This window comes from Paramisgurnus dabryanus, chromosome 5, assembly GCF_030506205.2.
Source record: "Paramisgurnus dabryanus chromosome 5, PD_genome_1.1, whole genome shotgun sequence".
NCBI lineage: Eukaryota > Metazoa > Chordata > Actinopteri > Cypriniformes > Cobitidae > Paramisgurnus > Paramisgurnus dabryanus.
In genome coordinates, this window is record NC_133341.1 from 20,141,624 (window position 1) to 20,167,824 (window position 26,201).

At 36.9% G+C, this 26,201-nt stretch overlaps 1 protein-coding gene across 1 annotated transcript in view; it reads right to left on the reverse strand.

The window, feature by feature from the left end:
• The window catches only part of ddx31 (DEAD (Asp-Glu-Ala-Asp) box polypeptide 31), a 31,646-nt gene that overhangs the window by 1,733 nt on the left and 3,712 nt on the right, over positions 1–26,201 (reverse strand). The window contains exons 7-19 of the mRNA XM_065250221.2: positions 25,507–25,551; positions 25,348–25,389; positions 25,182–25,246; positions 24,932–25,051; positions 24,740–24,846; positions 19,381–19,595; positions 16,771–16,926; positions 13,923–13,982; positions 10,899–10,949; positions 10,658–10,797; positions 9,824–9,908; positions 9,184–9,295; positions 8,829–9,024 (exon numbers count right to left, since the gene is read on the reverse strand). Coding sequence (XP_065106293.1) covers positions 8,829–9,024; positions 9,184–9,295; positions 9,824–9,908; positions 10,658–10,797; positions 10,899–10,949; positions 13,923–13,982; positions 16,771–16,926; positions 19,381–19,595; positions 24,740–24,846; positions 24,932–25,051; positions 25,182–25,246; positions 25,348–25,389; positions 25,507–25,551 — 1,394 coding nt within the window. The remainder of the gene's footprint in view (positions 1–8,828; positions 9,025–9,183; positions 9,296–9,823; positions 9,909–10,657; positions 10,798–10,898; positions 10,950–13,922; positions 13,983–16,770; positions 16,927–19,380; positions 19,596–24,739; positions 24,847–24,931; positions 25,052–25,181; positions 25,247–25,347; positions 25,390–25,506; positions 25,552–26,201) is intronic.

The window sequence follows — 26,201 nt, forward strand, 5'->3', positions numbered from 1 at the left end:
CTACAGGGACACCTACAGGCGATATGAAGGATGTCTATAGGCATACTTGAATGGGTGTTTATATCCTATATAATAATACTTTACTCACACTTACTGCCAGATCGATCATATATTTATGATATATGCCTCAGAAACACTCCTCCATCAGCAGGGCTACTGAGTTCATGCAGCAAGGCTTCAAAATCCTCTTTGAAAACAAAGACTGGGAGCCATAATAAAGACCATAAGGGACTCTCTTACATGCTGGCTGAGTTCTAAGCAACGCAATGCAGATCAAAAGCTTGAAGTTTAACAGCATTATCAGCAGCCACAATATAACCAGATATCACAAACAATGACATGGGGATTAGCTGAACACAGACAAACTAAAACAAAACATATCATGATCGTAAGAACAGAAGAAATTGTCAATATACAGTCAGTAGTATACAGCTGTGAGTGGAACCACAGGATTTGGAAAGATGTAGCAAAGAAAGCCAATGTAGTTTGCGTGCCTATATGCATTACAAACTCCAGCTTCAGGAAAGAAGTAGTGTATGAACTGCTTACTTTTTTATTATTATTTTTATTTACATTTGTATATATCCATTAAAATAGACCGTTATAGAGTTACCACTACTATCCTATAAAATATAAATAGAATTGAACTCTCCGAGGGATACGCGTGTATTTCTGGGGCCATTTCGGTGCGGTTCCCAGTAATGGCCTTTCTCCTGTGTACCGGAGGTCTCACATGTCTATGAATGTGTGTGTATGTTCATACTGGTGTGATCTGCTCATTAGAGAAATCTTGTCTGGACATGGACAGTGTACACCACAGCCTGCTGTAATGAAGTCTCTCCTGACAAGACGGCTAGACTCGACTGAAGCTGCGAGGCACGGCACGACGCGCGAAGATGTCACGCGCACAATTAGGCTCGGAAAGGTAAATGTTAACGGGGCCAAAGCGCTGACCAGTTAAGTCGCATCGACTGCTGCATGAATATTCTATAGAGAGGGTTGGCTGGTTAATATAGATGTCAGCTGTCAGCCGTGACTGAAGATAAGTTCATTACGGGTGTTGTCTGTTGTCTGGGCAGCAGAGAGAGAGTGCGAGTGCGCTATGGGGGCAGCTCTTCAGGGACTGACCTATTGTCCTGCTCCATGGGTTTTATTCACAGGTCCTGCTGCAGGTCACCCTGCCAATTACTAGTGGTTAGACACATGCTACTGCTCCCTGTTGTACAGATCATGCAATAGTGAAGTCAAAACTCCACACGCATTAATTTTCTATTTTACACAACCCAATATAGAGAGTGATGAGACTCACAATACTTATTCCGAGCACAAAACTATCCTTTTAAAACTCGATAAAGTGAAGAATGGCTCGCGAGAATGTTACACATCTGGTCTCCTTGCGGGAAACAAAGCAACACCACTCAATTAAATGCAAAGTGCCACTAACCTTCCGTTAAGTAACTTTAACATCAAATTCTATCAAACTGTATCTGACATCCTTTTTACAGTACAGAGACAGCACACGCAGGGGCTTTTAAGCCTTTACCTCAAAGGCACGTGTAAGAACTGAAGGTGTGATGAAAGGAAGGTACAATACAACAGAATGCAATTGTGTTAAAGGGATAGTTCACCAAAAATTCTGACATCATTTACTCTCGTGTTTTTTTGCAAACCCATATGAGCTTCTTTAGTCTGTTAAATACAAAAGAATATATTTTGATAAACTACACAGTTGACGGCACATATTTACTTTTAAAAAATTATGGAAGTCAATAGATTCCGTCAACTGTGTGGTTTCCATTATTTATCAAAATATCTTCAACAAAAGAAAGAAAGAAAGAAACTCAGGAGGCCGAGTAAATGGGTGAACTATCCCTTTAAGCAAAATTTTTGAATGACAGTAGTGGTCTTTCAAGGGAACTGTGATCATTAAATGTGTGGGTCAGGTATAAAAACGCATTCACACTTTGTGAATATTCTTGATTCAAACACACTCGCACCCACACTCAAAGCTCTTCGCTGTCTGACAGAAATGACAGCAAACGTTCTCCGTGCGCTGTTCGGCCAGGGCTAAAAGCTTGCCTCAGCTTAATTAAGTGTCCTGCTGAGCATCTGACCACTCAACACCCATGGATCCACACCGCAGACACACAAACTAGTCTGGACATGGCATTTGCTAACTAGACACCACGCTCCTGGTGCCAGTTTCGTTCCTGTGGGAGATGACCACTAATAACCCGCAGTGTCAAGCACTGGCCAGACCTCATAGTTAGTGCCTAACAACCGTACTGCAATGTGCTTACTACCTGCCATAACATCAGTAAATAATCAAACATTACCAGCCTAATGCTGTCCCCAGCATTTCCAAATCACACCTAGCTGACCTTGAGCTCAAGGGAGTCACGTGGCAAGGGCTGCTTTCGCAAAATCAGATTAAGAATATGTTTTGTAGCCAACGCAGGTGTTATTCTGTTAAGATAACCTAAACCAGGCTTTTATAAAGATGGGGGAAGGTAAGTGCGATGTTGTCAAAGGTGAAAGGTAAAACCTGCAGCTGGTACGGGCGGTACTTGACTACTCCTCTTTGACCCTGAAGAGCTCGGCTACAGAGAAAGACTCACAGCTGCCAAGAGAGCATGCGAGTGATGGGCTTTTCTCCAGCACAGCTGGACTTGCAGGTTTCTGGGCAGCCATGATGGTATACGATATACTGAGAGCAAATTAAATGGTTCTAAAATTAAATGGTTTTTGTTTAAAAAGTTAAGTAAGGGATTACTTTTATTTTTCCAGTAATTTAATTACAGTTACTTTGTATGGACTGTAGAACAATTATATAGAATAATTTGGTAACATTTTAGTATAGGGACCAATTCTTACTTTTAACTAGTGTCTTATTAGCTTACATATTGGCTGTTTATTAGTGCTTATAAATTACATATTAATGCCTTGTTCTGCATGACCATATTGTACATCCCTTAACCCAATCCAATACCTAAACCTAACGGCTACAACAACTACCTTATTAGCTATTAAATTAGCAGTAAATTGGGAGTTTACTGAGGCAAAAGTCATAATTAATAAAGTGTTCCCCATACTAAAGTGTTACCAATAATTTTTAATTGGTCTAGAAGCTTGATCTTGTTTTAAAGACAACAATTTAAGGTTTTTCACTGAAGTTTCTGGAGGTGAAAATATTAAACAGAAAAAATGTAATAGCAGTTTACATTTATTTTAATAATTAACAATTATGCAATAACATATTAATTTTATAAATAAAATTATAAAAATGTAAATATTTCAAAAAAGTAATAATGTAAACATAAGTCTGAAGTAGTTGTGATCCAAATTTCAAAGTTAAATCGTAAAAAATTAAGTTTGTATCACATTTTTGTCGTTTTACCAACAACATCCACTAGGTGTCAACGATTGCTGCATACTCTTGTCACAAATTAATAAATTACTGTCGCTGCATTATTATTACTGCTAAAACGTTTTGAAATATAAAAACGACAAATCTTTCCAGTAATATATAGTTTGTCAACATTTTTGTAGATTTATACCATGATATAGTGTTATGAATATGTAAGAAATAATTGACGAAGGGCCATTGAATTAAAGAAAATAATGCACACCCAAGGTGCAATGCGGCACCGCGGGTGTGTGCATTATTTTTAAATAATTCAAAGGACCGTCGTCAATTATTCCTTACATATCCATAACACTATATCATGGTATAAATCTACAAAAATTTGACAATTATTCCTCTTATACCACGGTTACCACAAACATTGCTCTGGTGCCAATTTTTAAGACATTTGACAAGTTAGGTGTGTGGTTATCAGAAATGAATGCATACCCACGGAACATTTCTCACAATACAGCATTCAAAAGACCCGTGGTATAAATAAAATTAATATGCATTCAATAAATATTCAATAAACATTTACATGCAAATTATTAAAGTAAACCTAGGTGTTCCTTTAGAGGAAGAGTGACAGTTAAGTGGTTGAAGATGATGTTTTTATGTATCCTTCTCACTTATTTGTATAAGTTAATAAGAATAATGAGTCAAAACGGCTCTAAATCATATAAAAGTACATAAATTATTCTGGTCACACATTTTTAGTTCCAATTCTCACTAATAACTACTTCTCAATATAGTCCTAATTACTGCTTATTAATACTTCATAAAGTAGTTGTTAGGTTTAAGTATTGGTAGAAATTGGATAGGATTAAAGATGTAGAATAAGGTTTTGCAGAATCAGTATTAATAAACAGCCAACATCTCAGTAATATTCATGCTAATAACCAATCAGTTAATAGTGAGAATTTCTAACAATTAAATACTTGTTAGAAAGAGTCATTTGTACAGTAATCTAATGACATGATTGAAGATGTAATTAGTAACTAGTAATTAATTACTTTTTTTGAGTAACTTACCCAACACGGGATACAAGCCTGATTGTTACAACAGCCATAATTATAGGATGTTGGGGGGGGTTTCACACAAGCTGTGATTTGGTTAACACTTGAAGATGTGCCATACGGTCTTGATTATAGCTGTTATGAGTCAAATAATGATCTGATTCTCATGTTTTTTTTTGCCCAGGAAAATCAAGCTGAAGTCATTATTTTTACGGTTTTAGATACAATCATCCTACATAGTATATTGTAAAAAACATAACCTTGATAGCTTTAATATTGACTGAGTCAACAGACTAAAACCAATGTGAAATCAATGATTTAAATCAGACTTTGATGCTTCTAATCTCATTATTAAATAAAGGCGCATTTTCCTGAATAGGGTCCAGGGCTAAACCTTAGTTATACAAGTAAGGGATAATGTAAAGGCAGCAGGTTGTCGTCACAGAAATAAGCCCTGATAGTGTGATCAGGGCCCCGAAGTGAAGTGGAGGGTCTTGTATAACACTAAAGTAATTATTTTGCGATAACAATTGGCTGCCTGTACATTATTCCACATATTACATGGCTATTTACCTCATAAGTAAGGTAAGGAACATTAAATACTGACTGGAAATATTTGATTTGCTTATTTTTTAACGAATGGAGACCTACGCAAGGAAAACCTGTTAACTTTACGTTCAAATGTCACAAACACACTATTGGGTTTAATCATTTGTAAATATAATATCAAATATTTAATACATATTTATATTACATTTTTGTACAATATTAAAAATTATTTGCAGTATCCAGGTTATCGTGTGTTGTTATTTTTGAGCGATTGTTATCTGGGAATAACAAATATGCAAACGTCGCAACTGGCCAATCAGAATCAAGCATTTCAACAAGCTGTGTAGTAAAGGTCATTCAAGTAGTTTTCACAAACATACCTCACAAAAAAACATTACTGGTGTGCATACTGAGACAAAACAATAGCACTGATATATTTGAAGAGTTTGGTTCCAAAATGCGATAAACGCCATTTAAAAAAACAATTAGTTACCACCAAAATCATTGTATTTGGTCAGTATTAAAAAGTAAATTAATTTCTTATGCAAAATCCGATATTCGCCATGTTTTCTGTCATCTTTACTCCAAACGCCAGTCTCTAATTATTAAATCTGCTCAACAAATCACAGCGCACCATTACATGCATTGTAAACAATAACGGCAGCGCTTTGAATACACACGGATTCCTAGTTTTCCTCATCTCCTTTATGATCAACAAACAAACAAAAACAAAATAATAATTTGATGGCATTGATAAACCCGTGGAGGTTTTCTGTGACAGGAAAGAAACATAAGCCATCAAAATCTAATAATTTACATGAGAGGCACTCGGTCGAAGGAAAAATGCCGGCTGTTGCTTGTTCTCACACGACAGCATCAAGCCTCTGTCATGATAACACATTGACCTCAGGTGATCTTATGAAAAGCTTTCCATTATTTTACTCGAACTCAACAAAAATCGAGCAGGACAAAAACATTTTACATCTGATCGCTGTCAAAAAAGTTCAGCGACGATATCCCAAGGATGACAGCAGCAATGACATTGTTATTAATATGACAAAAGTAAATGTTTTGATTAATGCCATTAATGTTTTTTTTTTATCAATGTATACCAACAGATAACTAAATGAATACCAGCAAAGATGAATTCACATTTATATATTGATTCAATAGATTTATAGCATTTTGTAAAAACTTGTCATGGATTTATTGCATTTTTGCAGAAAAAATAATCAGTTTTAGGGCTGGGTATCGATTCAGATGTTCCAGATCGATTCGATTTCTATTCACAAGCTATCAAATCAATTCGATTCCGATTCTCGATTACATTTTCGATTCCGGTTCTCAGGTAGGTTTTTATACTCGATTCTCGATTCAACTCAATGAATATAGATTTAATACAAATACTATATTAATAAAAAAGATCAGTGAACAGCAGTTTACAAGTGGGTAATTAATAAAAAGAAATTAAAAGCCTTACTTTTAAATTAAAAGTCTTTCTTGCGAAATGTAAAATGCTTCCATTCCTCCGTTTAATGTTTGCGAAAATAAATATGAGAAAAAAAAAATCGATTCTGCTCTGTGAGAATCGATTTTTAATCGACCACGTAAAAAAAAAAACGATTAATCGAAAAATCAATTTTTTTGCCCAGCCCTAATCAGCTTTATAATAAATCATTTAAAATCAAATGATGGATTAGAATTTTTAATGTTCTTATAACCTAAAGATGCTATGTGAAAGTTTTTAACAAAAAAATATGGTTTTCATCGTCACTTTCTTGGTATAGAAAACACATTTTATCCAAATTAATCTAAATGGATTTATTGCATATTGGGACCAAACTCCTTATTTTAAAATATGTCACTGCAAGTTGATTTCAGTTAAGACAGCCAAGGCATGCATTTTGTCTTAAGCCCTGTCCGGGGAAACTGCCCTTAAGGGCGCACTTACATTGGGGCTAATGCAACCAAACTGTGCACCAGCGTGATTTTCCCCCCTCCCTACTCCCCCAGAAGCACGCACTCACACTGTACTTTAAGTGATCCGAGCCTAGGCGCGCTTTTGTCATTAGGATGCGATTGTTTTGAAGAAAACAGAAAGTAAAGTGTTCTCTTAACACTGGAGCCCATCATGATGTTAAGTCTGTGTTTTTTATTCTGAGTTGTTTGGTGCGCAATGACACACAACCCCTCACACATGCCTTTATATTGCTTAGTTGATCTGTCGTGTGTGCAGCTCCGACATTCATGAAACCCTGCTGCGCGCATCAGAAGGTTTTTACGAAGGCAGATGAAGGTGAGTGGTCGCGCAATTGACATGTCTCCTTTTGAAACACGCTCTGGCACGATTTGCGGTACAGAGCGATCACACTAGTCAAATGAACCAGGCTTTGGGGGTCAAACGCGCCCGGGCATGGTTTGGTTTCACGAAAACACTTCAGCCTGTATTTCACAGACAGGGTGACAACTATGATTTTTTTGGTTTGAAATATAATCTTGCCGTTGCTGGCGTGGACGCAGGGTTGAAAAGGCAAAACCATTTCCACATTTTCTGGTCCTGCTCTTCTATTAACTCATTTTAGTCATTTATTTCAAGATTCAAATTAATTTCAGTTTTGATGTGTTAGGGTCTAATTTCTAGTTATTCACCAAATATGTATCCGCCTAAAATCTGAAGTACTCCATTAGGGCTGTGCAATTAATCGTTAATTAATTATCAATTTCAATTTTTGATTAAAAAAAAAGATAACCGAGAAACAATTATTGTGTGATTAAAATATAAATTTGTGTAGCCGATTTCAACACTTACTTAAGAAAAAAAGTTAAATAAATGCATGTTTTCAAAGTCACATATTAATAGAGTTCAATTATTGTGAATAAAAATAAATAAATTAATAAATAAATAATCGAGCAGCACTGTACTCCATGCAAGAAAATAATTACAATGTACTAAATGATGGCTGCAACAGACTTTGCCTTTCCTGGATGACAGTAGTACATCATGTCCTTGTAAAGGAAAAGCTCACCTATGCTCTGTGACTAAAGTATCACTTCTTTACACTGTGAAACATATGGTTTGAGTACACATTTGTCTAATTAAATAAAAGTGAATGACAGATTGCTAAATGAATTAATGCAGACAAAAGTTGTTAAGGGTTCGTTCATTTCTATTCTTATTTTTTCTTACAAGGGAAAATAATTTCCTTGATAAGGATATAAAAATATATTTTTTGTTTTATGTGACAAAATATTTTTATGTATTTGATGATCATATTATTTCAATGTCTTTTTTCTTTGCATTTCTCTGTATAAGTAAATCTGTGGCCAGCAAAAATTAAATAAAAGAATTGTGACCCCATCTGTGAAATCCGGGCTAAAGTCTCAATTTAATAACGAGATTAAGAGCATCAAAGTTTGATTTCACTCACGGATTTCAATCTTTGACATGGTATTAACCAGTCAATATTACAAATAACAAGGTTTTATTTTCACAGAATGCTCTTTACATTATGATTTTAAGTAGAAGACAAATAAATCACAAAAATGACTAGCTGAATTTTCACATGCAAGGTCAAATAATCTTGGCAGTAAATTATCTTGACACTTCAGAGTCTAGATTAACAAGAATGTCTTAATTTGTAATTGTTTAAAAATGTTACGTTAAAAAGTAGTAAAAACATAATCGTTAGAGGAGCTGACAAACATCACGTGGAGAAAAGCAGGCACTTTATTAAAATCTGCAGAAGCCAGAGGGAAAATGTAACTACATAGGTAAATTTATCTAGATCATAATTTGGTGTCGCAATCTGTTTGACAGATTCATAAATTACTGTCAGACTTTTAAAAACATGCTGTACCTTTTGTCTTTATCTTTGCCCTTCTTACTGTTTTTGCAGTTGGCAGGATTAGTAGTTATGGAGCTGGCCAGGCCCTGAGGTGCGTCCCTCAGGCCAAAGCTCTTAGCAGCGTGGCCCAGGTGCAGGTTGCGGATGTGGAAGATGTGTTTCAGACTGGAGGGGTACGTGGTGTAAGCTCTCAGAAAAGACTGCAGAGCTAGAAGACCAAAAAAAGACATTTACAACCATAAGAGTAGACAATTCTAAGCAACCTGAAGTGTTATATACAAATTATTTTTTAGCTCAAGTTAGAAATAATAAGAAATATTACTATTAGTCCATTAAAACTAATTTATACTATTTGCTGCAAACTCACCACTCTTGGCTGTTTGCAGTGAATCATTATTAGCATGAACATAATTTTCAAAATCTGTCTGTAAAACAGTGGCTCTCTCCCGTAACTCCTGTTCAAAAGCAGCGGCTGATTTCTGCACAATGAAACAAAAAAAAACAAACAGTGAAAAATATACATTTCATCAGTTATACTGTAAACCCAGTCACATAAACACTGCATTTAATGACCTCAATAGCTAATACGAAAAAAAAGCACCACATCAAAGGTATTAGTTGTACAACTGATGACACCACCCCTCCCCATCAATGACCTTTGATCTTCCAAATGAGGCTGATAACAAGGGGGGCGGCATGGGTGAGGATTACAAGCAGCCAATTGGTGCTGGGAGGGAAAAGGACATTAAATCAGGATTAGGGCCGACTGAGATGTGGCAGAAACACTCGTTCATTGTTGTCTGAGGGCTCTTTATTGTTGAGAGGGAGGGAGAGAAGGAGATAAAGCCATTCTTTTCCCACAGCTGTTCTCTAGACCTGCGTTTTTAACCACACGTGATACTCATCCAAGAAGGGAAAGTTCAGCACTAACAGCTGCAGCAGCCGAACCGGTCTACGTTGACTTTTTGGGGTTAGATCGCCGCACGCATGGCATCACAGAGCGTTACCTTGCTGTTCCATTTCCCTCTGCCTTTGAAGCGCCCGTCCTGCATCAAAGCGGACAAGATGTCGTTCATCTTCATTTCAGACAGACTGAGGACGAAAGAGTTTGGGTCAAACAATTGAATTTTTTTACTTGAACAAAATTAGCACAACAGAACAAAAAATAATCTGATACATATATACTGTGATATTTTAATATACACTAATAATGCTGTAATTTATTATTTGCAGTTATGTGAGAGAACCGTATTTAAACAGGATCTAATACTGGATTAAAACTGTGGTGCACCCTTTATTAAGGTCCTAATATGTACAATTTAGATACAGATATAAATACATTTGGTACCTATATTTACCTTTGAGGTACTAAAATGCACTTTTTGGTACCAGTATGTAAAAAATACTGCCGCTGTGACAGCTAGGGATAATTTTTTTACCAGCTTAATTTTTTGAGAGACACCTTAAATTGTGTTAATCAAATATTCTGTTAACGTCTCAGAATGATTAACACTGTTGACTAATGCCAAACAATTTCAAAGCTCTTGTGCCAGGAGAACAGATTCATGCTGTCTGTGTGGTGTCTCTCCTTGTACAGTCAGTCATGCAGAAACACATAGCGTGTGTTTTCTCTCATAACTGGGCTCCAGAGCAGATATCAACAGAAATTCATCAGTTCAGCTTTCCACTGTTACAGTGCACGCTTTGGAATAAAGACAGGACCCAGTTTGATCGCTTTAAATAATAATGTGGACTGCACCTGCCCCAAGCAACTCCCCTACTGTTGTGTCAGTGCTCATCAAAATGATAATCTGATATAGATAAGATGCCAGTCAGCACACCTGATGTTGTGATTGGCCAGCACATCCACAAAGGCGGTCTCAGAGGGGGTGAGGAAAAGCAGGCTGTTGCCCTGGGCACCGATTCGTGCCGTGCGGCCGACGCGGTGAACGTATTCCTCAACAGAAACGGGAGGGTTATACTGCAACAAAGATAGTCTCATGATAATACGGTCATACGTTAACATAGATAATTGATCAAAGCAGTAGTTTATGAAATATTAAATTTAAATAAGAACCCGACCTGTACAATCCATGTAACCTGGGGCAAATCCAATCCACGTGCAGCCACATCCTTGGAAGAAAAGCAAAACAAATAAAAACACGAATAATTCCTTTACAAAACGTTCAAGCAATGTCACACAAAAAACGTTTTAACAATAGGAGTCTGCATTATTTTATGACTATATGGTCATGGTTGATGTGTGTTGTTACAGTAGGCACGATATAATGCACCACAGTGATCAGTGAAATATGTAATGCACAAACCACAGCTATTGGCCAATCAGCATCAAAATGGAAAATTTGAAAAATATGTTTTATAATGTACATTATTCCATACCACTGCTTATAGGAGTTTCTTTAGGCCTCACTTAAAAAAATAAGACACACTCTTACAATAAAAGTTACCGTACTTCAAAGTTTCTAACAGCCATTGGAGGAAAGACTCCCTTAACCCCAGCACTCACCCTTACGGGCCAATTACATGCAGTCTAAACCCTGAGTCGAGTGTCTGCAGCTTTGGAGCTGATACAGATAGAAACCCGCATAAGGCCTTGCCAGACTAGCAACAATAATAGACCAACTCATTTACTCTGACTACAGCAGAGTGACAGGATGGAGAAAACAAGAGGTTGGTAGAAAGGACACAAAGAGGGCACCTGTACCAAAAAGTGTCTGCTAAATTGCCACCTTATTTTTACCATCATTATTATTGTAACTCACAAACAACATGGTTGATTCATATGAGCAATTCCATGCAAATGCAATGTAAAAATATTTTTTCACCATAGTGATATCTGAAATGTTAATATTTGGTGGCTTAAATACCAATGCTAGTCTCTGTTTAAGTTATTTTCCATAGTTAGTAAGTGTGTAGCTTTAATCATTATCACATCCATAACATTGTTTCGTCCAAATAAATGTGCACATGAAAATTAAAATAAATAATATTTGAAGAGTTTGGTTGCAAAACGCAATAAATCCATTTTGACAAATTTCTGTAAAAACGGTAAAAAAAATGTTTTCTATACCAAGAAAGTGACAAGATGAAAACCACTATTTTCTGTGACAAACTTTCACATAGCATCTTTAGGTTATAAAAATATAAAACAATTTAATCCATAACTTGATTTTCAAAGATTATATGACAGAGCTTGATGCTGTCGGGAGAACAAGCACCCGTCTCCCAAGTGCCTCTCGCGTAAATTATTAGATGTTGATGGCTTACGTTTCTTTCCCGTTACAGAAAACTATCACAGGTTTATCAATGCCATTAAAGTATTATTTTGTTTTTGTTTGTTTGTTGATCACGAAGTACAAAGTAGATGAGGAAAACTAGGACTCTGTGTACTCAACGCGCCGCCATTGTTTGTTTACATTGCGTGGAATGGTGCGCTGTAATTTGTGGAGCAGATTTATTGCATTCTGTGGAAAGGCGGAGTGGCGTTTATCGCGTTTTGGGAAAAAAGAGAGAAAAGATGACAGAATAACACGGCGGATATTGGACTTTGCGTAAAATTAAGAATTTACTTTTAAATACTGACCTGATATAATACTGATTCTGGCAGTAACTCATTTTTTTCAAAAATAGCGTTTATTGCATTTTGGAACCAAACTCTTCATTTGTACTTTCAAGAGCCCTCCTTTACCCATTTTTTGGGTATTTTTGCTTCTGGTTTGCATATTTGAATTCACAGAATTCCTACAAAGTATGTTGTCTTTTAAAAACACGTGTCTTTATTTGTCATATAAATAAAACTTTATTTTCCTATCTAAAAAAGAAAACATGAGACTGATATTTTTCTGATGTCTGAACTTTATCATCAGGCGTTTAGGAAAATATAAACGGATGGTTCAAAATATTGGTAATAAATACATTCTTTAAGAAATTATATTTCAATGTAGAATTAATTATGGGGCGGTACTGTTGCAGTCAAGACCACCTAAACCGAGACCAAGTCATGACCAAAACCAAGACAGGCCGAGACTGAGACAAGACCAAGACTTTAAAGGGTCGAGACCAAGTCAAGACCAGTGCAAGTCACTGCACTAAAAAAATATGATAAAATGTGGAATATTAGGTACTTCTTGTCTGTGTGTGTGTGTGTGTGTGTGTGCATGTGTGTGTGTGTGTGTGTGTGTGTGTGTCATCAAAGAAGTTGATAAAATAATCAAAGGCATTGCAGATATGTGGGAATTTATCTTTGTCTATAAGCAAATAAATGTGAACAAACACTAAAGAGCTGAAATCAACTTAACCATTTATTCTGAACTGTCTTTCCATGGCAATGCCATCCACTTAACACAATGCAGGTGTTTTTAGTAATAAAATTAGAATTTGTGATGTGCCATCAGTTGTGGTCTTGACCGGTCTTGAAATAAAATTCCGAGTCCTCTTCGTCTGAGACCAAAACGAGACCGAGTAAAAATGCAGTCGATTCCAAGACGAGACCAAGACCTTTAAAAAGTGGTCCTAAGATGCACACCTGTAGTGTTTTTTTTGTAAGGTATGTCTGTAAAAACTTAACTCTTTCCCCGCCAGCGTTTAAAAAAAAAAGTTGTACAAAAGTTTAATGCCTTCCAAAAAAATTTCTTCTTAAAATAAATAAACATACAATATAACAAATAAAAGAACAGACCCTTTGCCTACAAAAAAAACCCAAAAACGGTTAATCCTACCTATCATTAGTTCTCTTTTAATCACCTCTCAAATATAGGCAGGGAAACGTTTTTTCTTAATTGAGGAGTTAAATCATCAGTGGCGGGAAAAGAGTTAAATGACAATATAAATAAGGCTAAGTCCTGGATTAACCTAAACCCTGTCCGGAAAACCACCCCAATAGGTTTAATTACATTTTAAAAGTGTTCCTCTATAGATCAGTGGTAGGTTGTGGGTTCAAACCCACAATCTGGATAGAAGCATCTGCTAAATTCATAAATGTAAATGTAATTTTTGACCGAAGATATCACATCCATAATGTTGAAATGTCTTGTATGTAAAACAAGGAATCCTTAAAGCATAATCATTACAATTTGAATGACTTACGGTGCACAGAAGAATGCCAGTCTGACATTGGGAGAACTCGTGGAAGACCTCTGTACGATCCTAAAAGAAGATAAACCAGTAAGTTAACATAAAAACAGTAGTTGATATTTATAAGGGGTTACACACTACACAGAGAGTCACTGAATTTGTAGAGATCCTGAAAACACAATGCTGCATGAAATCTTACGATTGATCAAAATATAAATATAACAGAGGAATTTGAGCTTTGTTAACACTGGAACCCCATGTAATGTTAAGTCTGTGTTTGTATGATTTAGAGTCATTTGGTGCACGATGACACACTTGCTTCACATTCCTATCATATTGCTTAGTTGATCAGTAACTTGTCACGTAACCCTGCTGAGAGCATCAAAGGGTTTTTACAAAGGTAGATAAAAGTGAGTGATCGCACAATCGATCACACTGCACATTCCATGCCTGTGCACAAGCGAACAACGCCCGAGCGAACAGCGCCCCGAGCGAACAGCGCCCGAGCCCACCCCTGCAGAGTGTGATTAACCAAATCGGAGTCTAATCGAAATTCAAATCATTATAAGCCTTTGCTAGTTTTGGTGAACTTGCTGCAATCTTTTGATAAGAACGAACAGTTTGCTGCTATTGGCTTTTCTGTTGTACCTTCAGCAAAGACCATTAAACAGTTATGGCAAACATAATTATTTGTTTAGGGATGCACCGATATATCAGCCGATGATGCTTGCTATGCTTCTCAATGAACTATGGTAATATTGCCCATGCGATGCAGAATAGTTATCGGCCGCGTATTATTAGTGTATATCGGCATTTATCGGTGCACCCCTATATTTTTAGTATGAATGATTATTCATTAAGCGATTATTTCGAACATTACCCTTCACTCCTAAAAAAAGCGAGGTAAAAGTATGGTTAAGAGCCAATATCAAGACAAGTTGTTCTCTCTCTTCTTCTGCATGAAACACAATCTGTTATGTGCTGGAACAGCTGCCCATCTCATGCAGCTCTCTTCATTTGAGGAGACATCCAGACCTCAGCCCTGTGCTTTCCTATTACTAAACCCATCCATAACACTACAGGCTAGCACCACACCCAGAAACACTCTCTCATACATCTGACCACTGAGACTCCACAGTCCCCTCCACCTTTAGTGCCATATGGGCGACCCATGGCAGCTCCGTTTGAATAGGGGGTGAGAGTGAAGACTGGACAGTGGCAGGATGCAGTTCCCCTGATACTGCCACAGGGCACAGACTGCTGCAGTTGCCAGTATGCCAGCTGGCCTAGGGCCGGCGTACCCCACCGGTCAACGAGACCCTGATGGTCTAACCCAGTGTCATATGCTACTAGTGCTACTGGAAGCTTTGAAGAGAGCTGTTACCCTTTTAAAATAAAAGAGGTACTTATTATGTAGCGATACTTCACAACATGAAGCCCTCTTTTTAGTTCACCCAGACCATTTATAGAAAGTAAACAATGAAGACATTGACATTAACGAAACACACATTAATATGATTATTCACATTTACACATCAACACCTATTAAGTGTTCAAAAGCCTGGCTGGAGTGCTGCTTCTCATTTCACATGCAAAAAGTGCCAATTATAATGATACTCATTTACATAAGTCTTAAAGGTGCAACAGCAAAAACAACCCGTTTAATTCTAAATGCAAGGGGTGTGGTGGTTAAATGTTTTGTGTAAAGTAGCTAGTATATATATAACTAGACATAATGCTTAAAGGATTTCCAGCATCACATTTCAGTTCGGGCAGCCCGCCTAAGCTGGAAAACCCTACCGCCTTAACTAGGTCGTCCAAAAAAAATTATAAAAAAAAAATCGCTGCACAAAAGGCCGTCAAGTGCATCTCGGAGAATAGCACGTAGGCGCTTCACACCGCGAGCGGCCACGCGCGCCACACGGCTGAAATGAGAAAGACTCGGTCCGGACCGTCACTGTCTGGAGGATAATTAGCCAGTTGATAAAACATCTTGGAGAATAGTGTGGACGGGCTTCACACCGTGAGTGTGCACGCGCCCCTCATGGCCGAAATGAGATAAAGACGTGGTCCGTCATGTCTGGAGGATAGCCAGTTGATAAAACGCCTTTCCGTGAGAACTGTAAGTGGACTTATGTTTTGTGTTTATTTAAGCCTGTTGCTGTATTAGTCTATAGTTCTTGCAAATTTAAAGTAAGTTAGCTGGTGATTTTGTTGTTTGAGCAACCTGCTAGCTAGGTTTTACGTGCCTGTTGATTAGATTTAATTGTTGAGCGCTCTTGCTCACTTTGTTTATGTGCATTATTTACATGCTAAAGTAGTTACACTCCTTTAAGATAATGTAATTAATAGTGAGAAATTATCATTTTCACAATTTTTGTGCTATCTATCATCGTTCGCCAGACGTTCTACAACATCTGCTTTAGTTTGTGTTTATTAACCCTTTAGTTTCCCTTCATCACGCAGCTATTCCTGTTAGAGGTAAAAACTTTTATGAAAATAACTGAAAAGGTTTGAAGAACAGCAATATAAATATATCCTTAAGACATTTCCTGGAGCTGCGTGTGTATGGTTCTTTGTCTACAGCGCATATTGAGTTCCTGCACAAGAGTGCCCTCTGGCTTTTGGATGTAGCAGCATTTCACCATAATTCATTGTTAAGCATAGCAAGCATCATCGGCCGACATTATCAACATACCGCCATATATCAACATAACACACAGATCTGTACTTTGCCATGGATATGTGACGTATGGATCACTAAATAGCTCAAAATATTTAAAGTTTATAAGATTGTTAATACATGTGGGTAAGCTATTTATTTAAGACTTTATTCAAAAATTGACTAAAAATGTGTCACCTCTTGTTTCATGTTGCCGTGAAGCCTGTAGAAGTTGAGGTTGTTGGCTGGAGCGGTGTTGGACTTCTCACACAAGACTGAAGTGAAGAGTGTAAGCAGAAACTCCACAGCATCACAGCTGGACATGAACACGATCAGCTTCTGTCCACGCTCAAACTGTACACACACACACACACATAATCAAAAACATGACAGGCAGGTATTTATATTCTATACAACATATGGCAATCACTTTATTGTTTATAATAAGCTTTAGCAGTAATAACGTAGTTGGCTAGGAGTTAACAATAGTTGAGAATAAAAAACAGGTCTTAAGCGTGATGCAAGAATCCATGTAACAAATCTGCATAACATAAGTCCAGAACTGTCAATCTTGGAAATGTAAAGATACTGCAGTACAGTACGTCATAGGTACTGATCACGGGGGTGCTTGAGACATGAGATTCTCTATCTATAAAACTTATTTTGAGGTGGTTTGTATATGACGTTTTAATTTATTGACAATAAATTAAAATGGCAGTATCTGTTAGCCAACAAGAGCGCACTATTGCAGAGCAGCACATTCAATCCGCTCTGCTCGGATGTCAGGCATATATATAATAGTACAAATTGGGATGGTGATGGCACAGTGGATAAGACACACACCTTTGGTGTGAGAGACCCAGGTTCGAATCCACTGTGACACACCATTGTGTCCCTGAGCAAGACACTTAACCCCTAGTTGCTCCAGAGGCGTGTGACCTTTGACATATATAGGAATTGTAAGTCGCTTTGGATAAAAGCGTCAGCTAAATGAATAAATATAAATGTAAATTAATACAAAATGAAATAATTTAGTACTATTTCACTGTTAGTCATGCTATCATAAATAAAATCAAAACTGAGTTTGTTGTGTGTGGCCATGTGTGTGTCTGGGGCGCCACCCAAACGAGTGAGTATGTAGGTCAGGAAAATTTTTAAAAGCATGTGACTTGAGGCTGAGCTCTAATAGGTTTTATGCCCAGCTGCAGTACTTCCGGAACTTCAGACAGTTCCTTGTTTCCTGTCCGCCATTATTGGACAAACTGATTAATCCAGGTGTGCCTGACCTCAATAGTCACAAACAAACTGATTAATCCAGGTGTGCCTGACCTCAGTAGTCACAACAACAATAATCAGACACACCTGGATTAATCAGTTTATCCAATAATGCCAGACAGAAACAAGGAGCTGGCTGAAGTTCAGGAAGTAGTGCAGCTGGACATAAAGCCTGTAGACTTGTTTCAGATCTGCCTGGGGCGCAGCACTGTGCACCCCAAACCCTTGCACTTTTGTTTTTAGCAAATCTATATTGGTTTTTATGCTTTTGACCTCATGTGATTGGATCGTTTTCATTCTCATAACTGCGTTGCAGTTGTCATGTAACTGATAGTTACAGTACTGATCAGTGAAAGCAAGCGAAATATCTTGAGATGCAAGAAAATAAAATTTTATCCTTACAAAATCACCCGTTACAAGGCTTTAAGTTGAAGAATAAACAATGGATTAAGAAGCTTAGACCAGATCGACCAACAGGGTCAAGTGATTGCAACCCTGTGATATGATTGGACATATTTTTCTATTGCTTGTTTTAAGTACTGCGTGTGGCAGAGGTGTCACCAGGTTTTTGCATAGTTTAAAGTGATCAATCATAGCAGCATACTTTGGGGTCAAAATAAGTACCTGCTACGAAAAATGTCCCAAAGGAGGTTTTTATACATTGAAAATCAAAATACGCCCTATATATAGTAACAAAACAGTACTTGTTTGCATTAGACACATTTAGCACACTGTAGGGTATTGACCCTTTGGTGGTTTCTTCCATGCAAAAAAATAAATAATTAAATTGTAACGAGCGAAACTGAAACAATAATGTCTTAAACACAACAGAGCTGAGTGCTAATAATAGGGTTGGGTATTGCGAAAAAAAAAAATGTTTATGGTTCGGTTCGATTTCAATTCAGTCCAATATCGATGAAAACTATTAAACAATCAATACATTTTTTTAGGTTTGCAGACATGGAATGAATTAAGTGTGCTGTCCCTTTAAGACCTACATGTAAGGATCCAATTTAATTACAAATGCGTTTTTTTCGGAATTGTTCACAATTACACAACAGACTATGTTTATGATGATAATTGTGACATTTTAAAATCATTTTGTGTAAATATGTCTGTTCAAATCACAAGGAAACGTTAATAATTGTTAGTTGTCTGAAGCCTTGTGATGCAGCTTGCCGGGCATGTGTCCTTAAAACTCCTGAAACAGCGCAAAAGTAGCACATTAAGATCTGTTTCACTTTATCTTTGCTTAAATATCTAAACTGGTAAGGCCTAAAACACGTGCAAACAATAAACTTTCATGACAATGTAGCACTGGTCCGTGTGAGCAAGTGACCCTTCGGTCCCTTGCCTCGAGCATCGTTCACGTTTGCCCCGGGCCATCGGGCACTCTTTACAAGCCCTGCCTAAAGCAGGATTTTCTGCTTTCAATATTGTTTTGTTAAATTTAAGATTGATTAAAATCTGAGAATCTATATTTTTACCTAGCCGTAGTTAATATAAGTATATGCTAATGAATGTACTCTCTACCTTGCATTTTGTCAGAATGAAGGTAGCCAAACAGACCAGGTGGAGTTTGCTGGGCACCACCACCACATGCTGCTTCAGTCTTTCAGGTACTGCATAGCTGTCTGACAGAGCCTGAGGAGCCGCCTGGGGACACACTTGAGCCGTCTGCTCGCTCCCCTCTGACACGTGGATGGTCACAGGGTCCTTCATACTGATGCTGGCTAAACGAGACAGTCCTGAGTGTAAAGAGTACAATATCAGATACAGAAATTTTTACATGATTATACCACAGGACTGTTGAATGCTTTATTATGATTGGTTGAGAAATGTTCAACAGGTGTTAATATTTTTTTGTAAAAACGCATATCTGACCTGTCAAAATGTCACAAAATAACCATCAGAGCAATGTTTGTGGTAACCGTGGTATAAGCGCCACATTACCACCTTGGGTGTGCATTATTTTTTAAATAATTAAACAGCCCGACGTCAAATAAACCTTACTTAACCCATGCAGGTCACCACCACCACAATGTTTACATTTTTCAGAGAAATCAATATTAAATATGTCATACATATAATCACTGTAATAACATTTTTTTCTATAAAAAGCTCAGAACGAGCCAAAGAAAGAAATATTTTATATGTCTGCTTATAAAATATCTGGGCTTCTGCCACAATGTAGGTCTGTCCCCTTAAAAAGCCAGCAGAGACAAACAGGAGAGAGGGCCTACTGTCAACTCATCCCAATCTGCTTTTCCTAGATTAGTGCCAACACAAACAGTAAATGGTTTCTGCAGGTTTCACAGAGTCAGATTTAAGACTTTCCAAGACCTTTTAAGACCATTTTGAATTAAATTTAAGACCTATATTCCATGTGTTTTTTAGGACCTTTTATATTTTATGACAAAAAACAAGATGCATTTTCGATGGGTGTAAAAATGACACTTACCCCACAAGACGAAAAATTTAATTGAAATTACATAAATCTAAAATGTTGTATTTTTATTCACTGATATTTATTCTGATATTTTTTGGTAATAAAAAAGGCCTAAGTGGGCAAAAGCATTTAAAATGATAAAAATGATGAGACAATAATAACGTATAAAAACGTCAAATAAAGTATCAAAACTGGGCCTGTAACGATTAATTGCGTGTCCCATTAAATATGCCTGTCTGAAATCGATTCAGAATCTAAATTTTCATTTTCACCATGACGTATACGCCCCCAGTTAATCGAGTACTCTTTTGTTAGACCTATGGATTAATCTAAATGAAATAAAAGACATAAATAAACATCCCTACTACAGTGTTTTGGTCAGTAGGAAGTCCTTATCAATCTAAAATCATTATGAGTCGGAGTCGTTTATAACGTGCATTAAAAAAGCAACATTCGCTAAACAAAATCATTCAAAAAATTCTTTATAATCATGAAAATACCTGAAACAATTTGAAGAACAGGAATATAAATATCCTTATAGGCATTTCCTGGAATAGCGTTTGTAATGCTACTACTTCTGTGCCACAGAGGGAGTTTCTGCACGAGAGCGCCCCCTGGCTTTGGGATGTGCTGGGATTTCACCGTAATATAGTTAAAATTCATTCATTGAGAAAATGCGCAATTGCACAATTAATCATTACAGCCCTTATCAAAACCAAATAAAAATGGTTTAATTAAACAACGTTAAAATATATAGGGGTTTTCCCGTACAGGGTTTAGGTTCAATCCATGAATAGGTTTTATGTATAATAGGACATTTAGGTTTTTTAAAAAAAGAGACCACACTCAGAGACTGAATCAAATACAAAAACTTAAAATCCCGAATAGTGTTCACAGGCCATAACAAACACAAGGACAAACGTTTCGGGCTTAGCCCATCATCAGTGTCACAACTTCGAAACACGTCATAAGGCGCCAATGCCTCTTATAGGTTCCTACACCAAGCACTCCGTATGTGGAAAAGGATACACCCATGATCATTACTGGCAATCAACCATTGGCTATAGTCGTGAATATATTACGTAAGCATGTCCAATAGAACATCCTATCAATCCAAACCATGATATAATGTACTACGAGAGACTAAAATATAATAAACTTCAAGAAACAAAATTTTTAAGCAACAAAAAAATTATATATCAAAATACACTAATAATACCATAAAAAAAACTAAATAAACCAAAAGCGAAAAATACAAAAGTGAAACATAATGCTCAATAATCAACCATATATCATATAATACAATACTAGAGTAAGAAAAAGAAAAAGAAAAACAAAAAACAGGGCATATATATACATACAGGTAACCAATCAATAAATATTTCTCTTACAAAAAACATGTGAAATCCAATTCTTCATTCATACCACTCGGATGTAAGGTTTTGAGAGTAGAGATTCATTCCACATGAAAAAGGTATGATCGCTATGGAACATTTTCTGAATTTAAGAACTGATAAAAAATCCCCCCACATTGTTTCTGCTGGAGATGATATCCATTCTGCTATATAAGAATTTTTTTCTGTTTGGAAATGAATATTATTTACAGAAACAAGGGGCTGCCATGGGCTCCAGATTTTCTCCTGATTATGCTTGTCTGTTTATGGGCTATTTGGAAGAAAGATATGTATGGAATAATAATCCTTTTTATGATAACATACTTTTGTGGAAGAGATAAGCGGATGATGTATTTTATATAATTTAAGGGCACAGTGGAATTGTTTCATGATTTTTTGTCCCACTTGAACAACATGCAAACAATAACTCCATTAAATGGACTCCATTAAATTCAGTGCGGTCATTGACGTGAAATCCGTTTCGTTTCTTGACACCATTGTGTTTTTGGAGGGTGGCACTTTATCGAACAGTTTATACACGAAGCCTACTGATAAGAATAGCATTTTACATGCTTCGAGTGCGCATCCGACATATTTAAGAAGAGGTCTTCCGTATACACAGTTCCTTAGAATTAAACGGATATGCACTAGGGAATCCGATTTTAATAACGAAATAAGGAAAATGTACAAACAATTTAGCCTGAGAGGATACCCGTCTACTTGGCTAAATTAAGCCCTGGAAAAAGTTCATAACAACGAAACTACCCCTAAGACGGTGAGGCGTGCTCCGGTAGTTTGCACTACCACATACACAAGACAGAGTTCCCTAATCAAAGAATCCATACAAAAACATTCGGTAGTGATCCTATAGGCTGTATTCTTTTTTCTGAACTTCCTCTTTTTTCCCATTACAGAGCGAGTAACATCAGAGATTTTTTGGTAAGAGCGGATAGTTACAATACACATGATAACAGGGAGGGACGGCTAAAGAATATCTCCGTTTTTTTCCCATGTCGTACTTGCGCAGCATGCAGAAACAACACTCGAAAAACAACTTCTTTTACATGTTCGGTGACAGAAAGGAGCTACAAAATTAAACAATTCACTAAATGTAGTACAACTAATGTAGTATATCTGATCACATGTCCATGTAATAAACAATACGTTGGGAAAACGAATAGACCGATTAAAACACGCATGATTGAGCACAATAGTGCAATCAGACGTAAGGATGAGAAATCTTCGGTAGCTAGACATTTTGTTGAAGCTAACCATTCTCTATCTTCTCTTTCTTTCACTGTTATTGAACACATAAAAGCGGCACGTAGGGGTGGAGATATTGAAAATAAACTTCTGCAAAGAGAATGTTTCTGGATCTCTACTCTCAAAACCTTACATCCGAGTGGTATGAATGAAGAATTGGATTTCATATGTTTTTTGTAAGAGAAATATTTATTGATTGGTTACCTGTATGTATATATGCCCTGTTTTTTCTTTTTCTTTTTCTTGCTCTAGTATTGTATTATATGATATATGGTTGATTATTGAGCATTATGTTTCACTTTTGTATTTTTCGCTTTTGGTTTATTTAGTTTTCTTTATGGTATTATTAGTGTATTTTGATATATTATTTTTTTGTTGCTTAAAAATTTTGTTTCTTGAAGTTTATTATATTTTTGTCTCTCGTAGTACATTATATCATGGTTTGGATTAATAGGATGTTCTATTGGACATGCTTACGTAATATATTCACGACTATAGCCAATGGTTGATTGCCAGTAATGATCATGGGTGTATCCTTTTCCACATACGGAGTGATTGGTATAGGAACCTATAAGAGGCATTAGCGCCTTATGACGTGTTTCGAAGTTGTGACACTGATGATGGGCTAAGCCCGAAACGTTTGTCCTTGTGTTTGTTATGGCCTGTGAACACTATTCGGTATTTTAATACAGTTTTTGTATTTTATTCAATCTCTGAGTGCGGTCTCTTTTCTACCATTATACTCATTTACCTTGGAGTTACGCACCGGGCATACAATACAGACATTAGGCGCAGACGCCACTTTTTCTCACGGTTTTTAAAAAAAAAACATACCTTACAAAAACATTACTGGTCTCCATCTTGAGACAAAGCAATGGTAGTGATATATTTTTATGGCGAAAATAGAAATAATTTAATTGAGGAGACATCTAATGGACAGTATATGCTAGCAGTGGGCTTTCTTGCATGGCAGAGTGAGAGACCGCACCAATAAATTCTTACATATTATATAATACTTAGATACTTACAGATTCAAGAACTTATCAAAAACTTTGTTTAATTTAGTTTTAATCAGCAAATTATTACCCCTAAAACGCATACGCGAGGACGAGGGAAAAAATTATAAAAAAAAGAACAAACAAACATTCTAACGCGCTGCAGGAACATTTCAATCAGCATTAGAGGTATTGTTGCATGGACATAAGAAAATTAATACCCGTTTAAAAATTATTTAAGACCTCAAACAGTAAATTTAAAGGCGAGGTGCATGATTTTTGAAAAACACTCTGAAAAAGGGAGTCGGGCCGACTACCAAAACACACCTGTAGCCAATCAGCATTAAGGGGCATGTCTACTAACCAACAACGTAGCCTGGGTTGCGTATCTGTGGAGCGGGTCTATCAAAAGAAGGTCTAGATTCTATTGGGGTAGGGGAGTGTTTGTTTAGATGATTTCAAATGTCAACATTGGCTTTCAGACATTTAAGGCCTTAAATTTTGATTTTGAAATTTAAGACTTTTTAGGACCCTGAAAACCCCCTGCCGAATTATGGTCCATTTTATGTGCATTTAGTGCGCCTGACGCAATTTTCATCATCAGAAGAGTGTGTGCATACTGAAAGGTGAAGGGTCACGCAATGTAGTATATAGCCCAGGAGATGCATTGCATCGAACTTCTGTGTACACGTACGAGTCAAATAAACTATACTTTGCAAGGCTGTGCGTTCGACCATGCGAGTACGTTCGCGTATACCTAAAAAAAAACTAGACCCCGGGCTTTAGCTTACCTTCATTGAGAGTGGCTGAAAGCAGCACATTCTGCCTGGCAGGTCCAGTGGTGTTAAGAGCATTCAGAATCACTGTCAGATCTTTCTCAAAGCCCAGGTCCAGAGTCCTGCCAGTACATAAAACTAACAGTATATCCACATTCATTTTTATTTAAACATTCCTCTGTTTTAAGATACACAGACTCTTTTGACCTGTCAGCTTCATCCAGAACAAGCCAGCGCACAGCACTGAATACAATGCTCAGAGTGTTTTTGATGTGGTCCACCAGTCTCCCAGGGGTTGTGATCAGAACATTAATGCCCTTCCTCAGTCTGAAACAAAACAAAAAAAAATCATACAGTGAAGGGCAGGCTAAAGTGACTTATAGAAATAGCAAGTGTCATACCTATAAAATCCATTTAAATTTCATCACAAAAAATATATAGATTTTTTTGTTTTTACCTGGCTTTTTCTGATTTCATTTTCTCTCCTCCCATCAGAACTCCAGGCACGATCCAGATGAAAGGCTTAAAACAGTAAGTGCATTCAATTGTTTTTAGTAGATAAATGACCATTTATTTCATTTAAAGAGTTGATAATTGATAAAAGCACTTATTCAGATTCTTACTTTTAGAAGTTTCTGAAACATCTGAAAGCTCTGCAGGGCAAGCTATGGGACAAAGGTTTGAAAAAAGCAAGGGTACAAAACATCAATATATATATTGTATGTTGATCCAATAAATAAATCAGAAAATAAGTATGGCTTGCTATTATTTTTTAAAGTTACCTCTCTGGTTGGAACAATGACAACAGCCAAAGGCCCATCCGATCTCTGAAACAGAATATAACAAAATAAGTTAATCATTTTTAGTAACAAAAGATCACATTGAACAGCATTGACTGGTTATATCAGTAGTGGGTTTTGGCATGGGCGAAACACATTTTTTCATAAAACATGGGGGGCGTCACAAGCAGTTTAAAAAATCCTCTGCGGACCTCTATTATCTATCATTTCACTATGTGGGGAATTGTCAAATTGGCACCCATGCTTGCTGAGAAGGTGCCGTGCACAGAAGCTGTGTGAGACGGGAAAAGTGAATCAAGGCACGGGGGACAGTTCACCTCTGGGTCTCTCCCAAATGGAACGTACAGGGGGACAGGGGATCCACTGTATAGTGGAAAAATGTTGGGGGGATGGAAAATCTGTTGATTACAGAGTGCCAAATAAACACAGAGATGGACAGGAAAAGGTCAAAACCATCAGGTGCCCAATTTAGAAAGAAAAGAAGAGGAGGAAAAGAAGAAGAAGAAGAAGAGGAGAAACGAGCAAAAGATAAAGGTATGCAACTATGTTATCTCTGTATGATTACTACAGTATCCGTGTCATGAATGAATGGCTAATGTTAATTGGTGGGTTAACTTAAGTTTGTTAGCCTTTTTGCTATGATGCTTGCTATGCTTATACAGCAATACTTCGATTTT